At 40.6% G+C, this 11,890-nt stretch overlaps 1 protein-coding gene and 2 non-coding genes across 3 annotated transcripts; all 3 read left to right on the top strand.

Moving 5' to 3' along the window:
• The first annotated feature begins 353 nt into the window (after positions 1-353).
• Positions 354-467, top strand: LOC125202922. The gene has a single exon (XR_007173252.1). It is a non-coding gene; the product is annotated as a U5 spliceosomal RNA (small nuclear RNA).
• A 365-nt stretch (positions 468-832) lies between these two features.
• On the top strand, positions 833-950 carry LOC125202923. Its single transcript, XR_007173253.1, has one exon. It is a non-coding gene; the product is annotated as a U5 spliceosomal RNA (small nuclear RNA).
• A 6,098-nt stretch (positions 951-7,048) lies between these two features.
• Positions 7,049-11,699, top strand: LOC125204465. Its single transcript, XM_048103133.1, has 2 exons — positions 7,049-8,929; positions 9,010-11,699. Exons 1-2 carry the CDS (start codon positions 7,049-7,051, stop codon positions 11,578-11,580), a joined length of 4,452 nt encoding a protein of 1,483 aa, XP_047959090.1. The 3' UTR covers positions 11,581-11,699.
• Positions 11,700-11,890: the final 191 nt, after the last annotated feature.

Below are 11,890 nucleotides of genomic sequence, written 5' to 3'. Positions count from 1 at the left end.
ACCAAACATGTCCTAACAGTAGCTCATAATTGAGAGCACAACTCAAATAAACCAATCTGCCAAATCCATCGAGGTAAACATTAGTACTATAACAATTAAAGCAAAAGAGTTGAGGATTTATCTTGGCCAAGAGGGGAGGAGCGGCCCGACAACGGCTTCAAGAATTCTCGCAATCAAAACGGCATCAACGAATCTGATTCCTCTGCTAATTGAGATTATAAAGGGAGAGGGCAGAGAAGGCGCCCAGTTTTGGAGTTCAAATGAGTTAAGTATCCCACATCGACAGCTAGAGCCAAATGAATGCCAAATTGCCACTACAAAATAAGGGCCAAATTTCTGTTGTGTAATCATGCAGCCGCGCGTTGAGTACATAGCGAACTATTCTTTCGCCTTTTACTAAAGAATACCGTGTACTCGTCGCTCATAAGCGGCATACGCCACTTTTTGGAGGGGCGTCTTCTCGCTAGGAGGCCCTCTACAATGCTTATTTTTAAATTTTGTTTCAAATATTATTTTGACTCTTTGTGCCTCTTTAGGGAGAGAGAACATTCTTTACAAGGATGCTGTCAAATACTCCAAATTATATTGTACGTACTACTCATTTTAGGATGCTCTCACTGCGCTTTTAGTCATTTTCAACCTGCCATGATGATGAAGCAAGCATTTCACATTCACAAGATACACTTGTTTTGCCTTTATCCTTTTGGGACCTTCTCTAGTATATACATGTAACATATATGTAGAGTGAAAATGTCCCACATCGGGGGAAGAGACACAAGAGTAACCAAGTGCCAATATAAAATGAGAAGGCGAATGGTCTGTTAAAATCACGAAGCTGCGCGTTGAGCACATAGCGAACTATTCTTTCGCCTTTTACTAAAGAATACCGTATGCTCGTCGCATATAAACAGCATATGCCAATTTTTGGAGGGGTCTCTTTTTTAAGGAAGCCCCAACAATTCAGTGTGAAATTTTGAATTTATCATTTCGACAGTGTTTCTTGTCAGATGGTCCCCTATTTTTCTTGTATTTAATTTTTTCTCGTATTTATTGCTCAAAATTCCTCTTTAGTTGGTCTAGGCGAGCGAGAGAGGCCAATTACAGAAGATTACTGTACATTTTACGCATCAGAACATGAATTTAAAAGATTGTTAGATTTTGCAAATGGGCTGAAAATAGAATAAGGGCCAAACTTCATAAAATTTTTGTGTGAGGACATCTTCATTTTGTGTTATGACTAATGGTTATGAGCAGCCAACCAAGGACTATAAAGCTTAATTTTCATTTAGAATCGAGTCATAAACACTACGAATGTAATGAATCTGTACCTCGTTAATTTAATCGTTTTTCAATTTCAGGAAGTTTCAAGACAATTAGATCGCAACAAAATTCATTTAGTTTTATGAAACATATTATTCAGTAGATATAGCCATCCTAAATTAATGCGGGGCCTAATTTTTTTCATAAAGTTGGCTACAAACACTACGACGCTACTTTATTTGAAGATTTTTTTTAAGACTAGTGATTTTTCTATTTTAGGCATTACATAGCAGTAAAACAATTTTCTTTTCTAGTAAAAAGTAATTCATCCATCTTATGAAAATATGTGCACTTTTCATTTTCGTTCGTCCCATAAAAATATGAGCATTTCTATTAATGGAAAGTTATCTCAGTTTGATACATCAAGTTATTTACAATTTATACCATCAAATCAATAAACATTAATAATAATGTGGATCTCATTATCCACTAACACTATTTTACCTACTTTTTCTCTCATCTCTCCACTCTACCATTTTTTTCTGAATTCCCTATGCCCATATTTTTATGGGATAGAGGGATTAACACGTTTTATTATTCTTACTTTTTTTCCTCTCTTACTTTATTCTATCTATTTTTTCTTCTTTCTACTTTATTAACTTTTTATTTAATACATTACACATTTTTTCTTAATCTCCATGCCAGAAAAAAATATGTCTCCAATACTACGAAACATAGGAGTAAAAAATATAACTTTCAATTAGTTCTTCGATCAGCGTCTACCCTGCATGTGTGTATATATTATCTTGAGAAAAATTAATAAATATTGCTCGTAACGTTTCTTCAGCTAATTTAGGTGATACAACTTAATGCATTATGTACATTTGGCAAATACATACTTCCATCTGGCAAATGCATGGCCACCTGTCTATATATGTACACAAATTCCTTATATTATTTCATCTGTGATACATATTTATAGTTAATTAAACTACAACTCATAATTTACTTGTCCAAACTAGTATAGCCCGATCTTCTAGTTCTCTTAATCTTCAAGGTAAGTAATAAGTATATATGTTTTTCTATGAAAAATATGTTTTCCTTATGATGCATGGTACATTGACTACATTTATTTACTTTTTACGGGTTTTTTTTATCATTTTCTTCTCTTGATAGAGCGAGATTTATATTTTGATTTGGGACTAATTATTATTATACCGGTGTTTTAAGTGGGATGCATTTCTAGCAAATGAAAAGTACATATATCTAAATTTAGTCGATCAGAGTCGCTTATGAATAATAAAAGTAGCAACTTTTATTTATTAGTACAATGTTACTCAACAAGTTTTAAAATTTGGAAAGAACGGACGGTAACTTATGAATACAATATACCCAATCTATAAATAAGCTTTAGCTATAAATAAAATATATATTTATTCTTTTTGCTTTGTAACTATTCTGCTGACATTTCGTAAATTTAGTAGTCAATCTGAAACCCTCTCGAATTCTATATGGTTATTATTAGTCTCTTTCTTATCGTTACCACATTAATTAGTTAGTTTATTACAATCGAAGTATAGAATACTAATTTCGTTGTGTGACATGAAAATGTCACCTATGAAACCAATGGACTAACAATAAAAGGGACTAGTTTGAACCTTCCCTTATACTTCATCAGTCCATATTTAATAATTATATTTCATTTTAGTCGGTTTCTCTCTCTAATAATTTGCTCATTATCCATTAATCATATTTTAATGATGATATAGGTTGAGGATTAAGTAATATGACCGGCATGTATAACCTTTTCAACACAAATTTCATCAGGCATCTATTATTACTACTATTATTTCTTATCATCATATGGCCATCATATATCATCATAGTTAACTGTATAGAAGATTCAAAGTCAACGTAAAAAGTCATCTGATCAGCTGGGATTTGATTTTCAAAAGTTTGAACAATTTTATTTTCCTTAGTAATATGAAGTTCCCTTTTTCAAAGGTTTTAACAAGTCAGAGAAAAATACATGGCTAATCTCTAATGCTTGAATTTATTTTTTGAATGGTAACGCTTGAATTCATCATAAACAACACCGTCAAATTTGTAAGATTGAAATGAAAAGCCAGTAATGGCCGAATACATAGTGTCAAACTCCTTCGAATATCCCAGTTTATTTTCAACGAATATTCAAATTCAGAGAGATATTCCACATCTTAGTGGTTATTTTTTATGTCACCATATAGTTAATTTTATCTACTGTATTATATTTGACAAAAACCCATGTTGTAGTATCCCTAGTCGCTTTACAAACAAACATAAATTTATTAAATAAATGTTACTATATAGTAGTACTAGTTTTCAATTGTCATTTTATAATTGGCGTCAAGTCAAGAATTAGGCGATCTAGGTATTATATCATTTTGGTTTATCTAGTGAGACCATGTCATATTTTCTAGAATTAAAAGAAAATAGTTAGGGGTTCATATATACGTGTAATTATGTTGTGGAATCGGCTACTAGAATAAATTTTGTAGGACTATATAAACTTGTCGAACCTGTTCAAATAGATTCACTTAATTTCATCTCTTTCTTATGACAAGCTTCATGCATGCAAAGAAAAAAAAGTTAGCTACGTAAGTCTTGTAAATATTGTGCCTCATTAATTTTAGTTATAATCCGCAGCTGAATTTGAAGCGAGGATATGATGGAAGGGTCGTGTAGCGTTGATCGGTTGCATCCTTGTTTTCCGACAAACACAAGAATTGCAATAGTTGGAGGCGGCCCAAGTGGACTCTCTGCTGCCTATGCCCTCTGCAGATTGGGATACTCTCATGTGACACTATTGGAGAAAAATGGAAATCCCGGTGGCATGTGTGAATCAGTCGAAATCGAAGGTAACCGCTGCTTAACATAAGTATTTTTGTGTTCTATCATCTCCTGTTCAAGAAAATACTTGGGAATATTTGAGCTCTCAACTTAGTTTTTGAAGATAATTTAGTATCTTAAGATATAAGTATATTACTACTATCTAGGTGAAGTTAAGTTGATTGAGTTAAACAAGAGGAGATTTTGTATACTGCAATAAGGAAATGTGAAAATTAGTACTTAGTAGTTTATTTAGTTGGATGGATATAAGCAACAAAGCAACTTTGATTTGAGAGAGATTATGGCATAGTATTAAAGAAGCATTATATATAAGCAAGTTTAATGCCTTGATGCAGGGAAGGTGTATGATTTGGGAGGTCAAGTTCTTGCAGCGAACAGCGCTCCTTCGATCTTTCACTTAGCTCGGGAGATTGGAGCAGAAATGGAGGAATTGGACACTCACAAATTTGCACTTGTCGATAGTTCAACCGGAGCACTTAGTGAAATGAATCTGGCAGAAGATTATGTATCTATGATTTCTCTTACACTCAAACTTCAGGTCACAAGAATAACAATTTTATCCAAACTCTCTCTTTCAATGATTCCATCCAATCTGATTCGATCTCGTGTTCGTGCAGGACAAGGCCAAAGCATCTGGTCGGATTGGTGTGCATGCTGTGAGCGAGCTTGCTCCGGATTTGGCTCCAGATTATCTCAAGGATCAAGGCTTTGCCTCGGTTCCTAAATCAGTAATGTACGGTTACACAGCCTCGGGGTATGGATACTTGCAAGACATGGCTTATGCTTACGTGCACGAGTTCACAAGGACATCGATGGCTGGGAAGATACGTCGTTTCAGAGGTGGATACATGAGCCTCTGGAAGAGGCTCTCTGAAAGACTCCCTGCAGAGGTCTGTTGCAACACAGAAGTACTCTCGGTCACACGAGATTCATCTGTTGTCAAAGTTCAAATAAAATGTGAGGATGGTGATGTCCAAGAGAGGGAATTCGACAAGATTATTATTTCTGGAGCTTTTCCATTCAGTAATGGGAAGACATACAGATCACCTAATTCACTGAAAAATACAGGTATATATATGATCCATTGTATGAATATTTAGAAAGTTATTGTTTTTCCAGATCATCTCATAGCATTCTACATGCAGGTGCAGTTAACCACCGAATCGACATGGATGAGATGGAGACGCGGCTGTTCAGTAAAGTTCAAACTATAGACTATTATACTACAGCCTTGAAAATAAAGAGATTGGACCATATTCAAAAAGGATTCTATTACTTTGATGAGTTCATGGATGATCCTGCAGCTATAGGAAATCCCGTTGCAATGCAGAGATTTTACCAAGATACCGATGTTTTCCTCTTCTGGTCGTATGGCAACTCTGCTGATATTCAAGGGACTAAAGTGGCTGAGCTTGCCATTGCTGCAGCTGAAAGAATGGGAGGCCAAATCGAGGGAGTTGTTTTACAACGAAAATTCAAGTACTTTCCTCATATTAGCAGCAAAGGTGTGTTAAATTTCTCTTCTAAGAAACTTCAAAAGATATGCCTTTACTTATCTAATTAGTCTACTTGGATAAACAGATATGAAGGACGGGTTCTACGACAAGTTGGAATTTCTACTACAGGGCCATCGCAATACCTACTTCGTTGGTGGGCTGATGGCATTTGAGCTCACAGAGAGGAACTCTAGTTATGCATTTGATCTTGTTCGGAAACATTTCTCAACTGATAGTCCCGAACCAAGCTATCCGTATGTCAAGGTAAAGAAAATGCATAAGGCCTATTTTTACCACAGCATGATAATATGTGCAAAGATATAGACTTAGTTTTGCATTTTATGTTGCTTCAGAGATTATTAACACTAAGACCAAGCCATGGAAGAGCAGCTCTGAAGCAGTTGGATGAATCACCTGGAGTCGAGTTTAAAGAACTTTCCTCGCTCGATGGATATCTGAGATATTGGGGAACTCACAGCGCCACCCAATTCAAGACCCTCTATACATGGATCAATGAGAAGGGGCGTGTTATATCTCAGAGAACATACAGAGAACTTCACTCAAATGCTTCGATAGTTTCTGAGAAACTACGAACATGTCAAAGCCCGTCTATAAAGATGGGTGACAGGGTTCTCTTGGTGTATGTTCCAGGTCTGGATTTCATTGATGCATTCTTCGGGTGCTTGAGAGCTGGCATCGTTCCAGTGCCTGCAATCCCACCCGACCCATCTCAAAGAAGCGGGCAGGCATTGCTTCACATTTCGAATATTGCCAAAGCGTGCAATGCAGTTGCCATTCTCTCAACAGTTGGCTATCACATTACAGTAAAGGCAGCTTCTGTCAAGAACCTGTTTGCTCTCAACGGGCGCAGCAAATCATCTTCGTGCTGGCCTGTTCTTCCGTGGCTGCATACAGATTCTTGGGTGAAGAAGTCGAAGATCTCAAGCCCTCGGGATCATGCAGCTGAGGAGCATCAACCGGAAACACATGATCTATGCTTCCTCCAGTTCACATCAGGCTCAACTGGTGAGCCTAAAGGAGTCATGATAACTCAAGGCGGCCTTATCCACAACGTGAAAATGATGAGGCGAAGATACAAGAGCACGTCGAATACAGTGCTCGTGAGCTGGCTGCCTCAGTACCATGACATGGGGCTCATTGGAGGACTTTTCACTAGTATGGTAAGTGGTGGATCTGCAATTCTGTTTTCTCCGGTGACATTTATCCGGGACCCTTTGCTATGGTTGCAAACCATCACTACGTACCGTGCTACACATAGTGCTGGCCCCAATTTCGCGTTTGAGCTTCTCAACCGCAGGCTGGAGGCTAACAAGGCACTGCATTATGATCTAAGCTCCATGGTTTTTCTCATGGTTGCTGCTGAGCCAATTCGTGCAGCGACTATGAGAAAATTCCTCGAGCTGACTCAACCTTTTGGGCTTTCTCAAGAGGTCATGGCTCCAGGTTATGGACTTGCTGAGAACTGCGTGTATGTGTGCAGTGCATATGGAGAAAGCCGAGAAATTTTGGTTGATTGGGAAGAAAGGGTGTGTTGTGGCTACATCAGCCAAGATGATGATGGCGACGAGGATGATATTCGTGTCAAGATTGTGGATCCAGAAACGTGCAACGAGCATGAAAATTGTGAAAAAGAAGGAGAGATATGGATTAGTAGTCCGAGTGCTGGAGCTGGCTACTGGAACAAGGAGGAGCTAAGCCAGAAGACATTCAGAAACGAATTTAACAACGAGCCTGGCAGGAAATACACACGGACTGGAGACTTGGGGCGGATCATTGATGGAAAATTGTTCGTTACTGGTCGGATAAAAGACCTCATCATCATTGCAGGGAGAAACGTATATTCTTCGGATATTGAGAAAACAGCTGAGAACTCATGTGAAGTGATACGCCCCGGATGCTGTGCTGCAATCGGTGTTCCAAAAGAGACACTTCTGTCAAAAGGCATACTAGTTTCTGAAACTTCTGACCAAGTTGGTTTGATCATAATTGCAGAGGCTCGGGATGTTAAGTCCGTTTCAAGCGAAGCTGTTAGACAGATTCAGGCTAGTGTTGCAGAGGAGCATGGAGTTATGGTTGCTTCAGTTCTCCTAATAAAGCCGAGGACCATTAGCAAGACAACATCGGGAAAAATCAAGAGGTTTGAATGTCTTAAGAGGTTCACTGATGGGACTCTAGATATCATTTATCATGAGAAGGGGACAATCCAATCTGATGAAAGAGTCTCAGAATCTCAAGCTGTGAAAACTCGGCCTTCGAGCATATCTAAGATGGACATAGTAAGCTTCTTGATAGAGCTGCTCTCTGAAATGACTGGAGTTTCCAGTGCCAAGATCTCCACCAAAGAGAGCCTCATATCCTATGGAGTTGATTCTATAGGTGTCGTTCGAGCTGCTCAGAAACTCTCGGATTATCTTGGAGTGCCTGTTGGTGCAATTGATATTTTTACAGCAACATGTGTGGAAGACTTGGCATGTTTTGCTGAAAATCTGTTGAAGAAGCATCGCCCTCAGACAGTCATCGGGCTACCAAATTCTACGAAGAAAACATCCAAGGAAGAAGCATCAGTATCTTTTAAGGCTTCTTCATCTCAGAAGCTAAGTATTTGGTTTATGCAGCTAATAGCTCTCATTTACGTTTGCTTCTTGTTGATGCTTCCTTCATGTTTCTCGATCTCCATATACGCGTATGCCTTATCCATTGTGGAGAGAGCTACAATCTTCGGTTACTTAGCCTCCTTTGTGTTTGCCCCTCTCTGTTGGATGCTGTGCATGTTCTCGACTTGCATTTGCATATCCTTCTTCGGCACTCCATATCTGCAACCAAATTATGCTCTCGATTCTGAGATGTCGATCTGGTCCGTCCAATTTGTCAAATGGTGGGCGCTTTACAAGGCACAGGAGGTATCTTCGAAAGTTTTGGCAGTTCATTTGAGAGGCACCGTGTTCATCAACTACTGGTTTCGGATGCTAGGAGCAAAGGTTGCATCCTCAGCATTGATTGATACAACCGATATCACTGATCCCTACCTTGTTTCGATCGGGGAAGAAGCTGTTCTTGCAGAAGGAGCATTGCTCCAAAGTCATCAAGTCAAAAATGGGATTTTGAGTCTCTCCCCTATCAAAATCGGGTCTAGAGCTTCAGTCGGACCGTATGCTCTGCTTCAGAGAGGCACCGTGCTCGGAGATGGAGAAGAAATCCTTGCTTTGGTTTCAAGCGAAGGAAACAGTGAAGTTGCATCTTCCCATGACACTGCTCTCCCAAAGGTAGTCCCACAAAAGCCCTTGATGATCAATTCATAGTATATATTAGCACTTCCATCCTTATCCTTCCATTTCTGTTACAGGATGAAACAGTGAAGCAAATGATCACCAGCAAACCTATAATTCACTTGGCAGGGATCTATGCAGTTGGTTGTATCGGCAGCTTATCCGCAGCCGCATCATATCTGATCTATCTCTGGATATCACAAAAGCCTCCCACCATTCAACACTTTGCTTTGATTTGCTTATGTGGAGCTTTTCACTGGCTTCCCTACACCATTGTTGCATACACAGTGATGGCTAGTATCCCCCCTCCACACCCTCTCGTCTTCGCCATCTACATCGCCTTGGGCTACACTTCCTACGGCCTTATCCTCAGCTGCTTTACTTGCCTACTGAAATCCTACTTGAGAAGATGTATGAATAGTTCAAGATCATTTCTTGTTACTTGGTTTCTGCACAGGATTGCGACGACATGCCACGTGAGATTCGCAAAGTTCCTATCCGGTACCGAGGCTTTCTGCACATACCTGCGGTGTATGGGAGCCAAAGTTGGGAAGCATTGCTCCATCAGAGCCATCAACCCCGTCTCGGATCCAGACCTCATTTCATTAGGCGATGGAGTCCACTTGGGAGATTTCAGCCGTGTCGTGCCAGGCTATTATTCTTCAAGAGGGTACATCTCAGGCGGGATCGAGATACAAGATAACTCGGTTGTAGGCAGCCAAGGCCTAGTCCTTCCTGGCTCTGTCCTTGAGAGAGATGTCATTCTTGGGGCACTTTCAGTTGCTCCTCCTAGCAGACTCCTTCAAGCAGGCGGCGTCTTTGTCGGCTCTCCATCTCCCGTCATGGTCAAGAACACGCTGCATGGATTCGACGACAGGATAGAGGAGATGGACATAAAATACAAGAAGGTCTTAGGAAGCCTTGCTGCTAATCTTGCTAGCTCGACGCTCAAGTTGAACTCGCGCTACTTCCATCGCATTGGCGCAGCCGGGAAAGGATCACTGAGGATGTATGATCATGTTTTAGGCTTACCAGATCATGAAATCTTCTCCCCTAGGAAGGAGTATCGTGTCGTTCTTCGCCATAGCAACTGCTTAAGCTCGGACGATGATGCCCGCCTTGATCCTCGCGGAGCAGCGCTGAGGATCATTTCAAACAACGGAGATGCTGAACCATCTCCGTTGCTTGATCTTACACTCAAGACTGGCAATGCCTTTCACGCAAGAAGCATAGGCGAATTCGCAACGTGGCTTGTCTGTGGAGCTGCAGCAAAGGAAGAGTATGTGAAGCACTCTCCACACATTAGGGATGCTATGTGGGACTCATTGAGGAGAGCAGATTCTTACACTGAGCTTCATTACTACTCAAATATTTGCAGGCTGTTTAGATTCAAAGATGGTAAGGAAATGTATGTCAAATTCAAGTTGAGGCCTTATGACAGAGAAATTGGTGTGGAGAATGGGAAAGTCGAGCCAATCGGCGTACTTCCACCAGAGACGGGAGCCATTCCTAGAGACGAGGGAGACAAGCGCCCTCGCCTCTTCCTCGCTGACGACTTCCAACAGCGAGTTCACTCTCCGGATAAGGTCAGGTACGTCCTGCAGCTCCAAATCCGCCCCATCCCGGATGATGAAATGCCACGTGAGGCTGCCCTCGACTGCACGAAGCCGTGGGACGAAACAGAGTTTCCACACTTTGATGTAGGAGAGGTGACCATTGATCAAGTCCTTACAAAACAAGAATCGGATGATCTAGAGTTCAACCCTTTCCTCAAATGCCCCGAGGTCGATGTCATCCGTGCCATGTCGTGCAACGAGAGCGCGTCGATGGATCACGGCCGGTCAGTAGTGTATGCGATATGCCAGCATCTGAGGAAGAAGAAACCGCTCCCGGAGGCTTGGAGGGCTTTCTTGAATCAGTCAGACGTGAAGGTCGACCTCTCCGGGTGTCCGATGGCGGCCGCCTCTGTTGTCAAGGAAATAACTCTTGTAAGGCCTTGGTATTTCACATTTTGGCTGATGTCTGCTCAGCCATTCCTACAGGTTTTTCTGCCTTATTTTGTGATGGGATTGGTGGCATTTGCACCATTGAACTTCATCTTCTACTTGAACAAGATGAAGGGAGTAGAGATGATGTATTTGCTTCCATTTTTTTGGGTTTGGTCAGGCATTCTAGCAGGGCTAGTGTGTGGTGTGAGCAAATGGATTCTTGTAGGGAAGAAGAAACAGGGCAAAATTGAACCAATTTGGAGTTTTGGGATATTCATGGACACTATTTGGCAGGCTATAAAGACATTGGTTGGTGAGTATTTGATGGAAATGACGAGCGGTTCGGTTATCTTCAATGTGTGGTTGAAGGCGATGGGATCGGATGTTGCGTGGGGTGGTGGCGCGTACATTGATAGCATGGGAGCTGCGTTGAATCCGGAACTGGTGGAAATACAAGAGAATGGTGTGGTTGGGAGAGAAGCGTTGATGTTTGGGCACATCTATGAGGGCGATGAGGGTAAGGTCAAGTATGGCAAGGTCATTGTGAGGAGAGGCGGATTGATCGGGAGCAGAGCTGTGGCCATGCCCGGAGCTACCGTGGGCAGTGGAGCCACCCTAGCTCCTCTGTCCCTTGCCATGAAGGAAGAGTTTGTTACCTAAACTTTTCATACAAATTTAAGTTGTTAGTACTTGTTAGTTTCATCTTTATATAGTGAAAATCAATGTTTGTAGATGTTGTAATGATCTGTCAAGCATAATAAACTTTTAAATTCAATGTATGCAAACATGGTAAACTATAGAATCACAGAAAATACTAATCATCCAAATTTATTGGTTTGCCATAAATTCAAATGCTATCACATGTGCAACGACTAAATTGACAGCTCAAATCTATCATGGTTTGCATTATCAACAGCGGGTCATGGCCATCATATTTGACCTCTCTAGCTATTTCTCTCTATTTAATCTT

This window comes from Salvia hispanica, chromosome 1 (genome assembly GCF_023119035.1).
Source record: "Salvia hispanica cultivar TCC Black 2014 chromosome 1, UniMelb_Shisp_WGS_1.0, whole genome shotgun sequence".
Classification (NCBI taxonomy): domain Eukaryota; kingdom Viridiplantae; phylum Streptophyta; class Magnoliopsida; order Lamiales; family Lamiaceae; genus Salvia; species Salvia hispanica.
Note: the sequence above shows the minus strand (reverse complement) of the source record. Positions and strands in the feature narration are given on the sequence as shown.

Bases quoted from the DNA above. Each gene is read 5' to 3' on its own strand.
- LOC125204465 (XM_048103133.1), top strand. From the start codon at position 7,049: ATGAGAAAATTCCTCGAGCTGACTCAACCTTTTGGGCTTTCTCAAGAG. The intron at 8,930-9,009 runs GTAGTCCCACAA...TTTCTGTTACAG, and splicing joins ATGACACTGCTCTCCCAAAG to GATGAAACAGTGAAGCAAAT.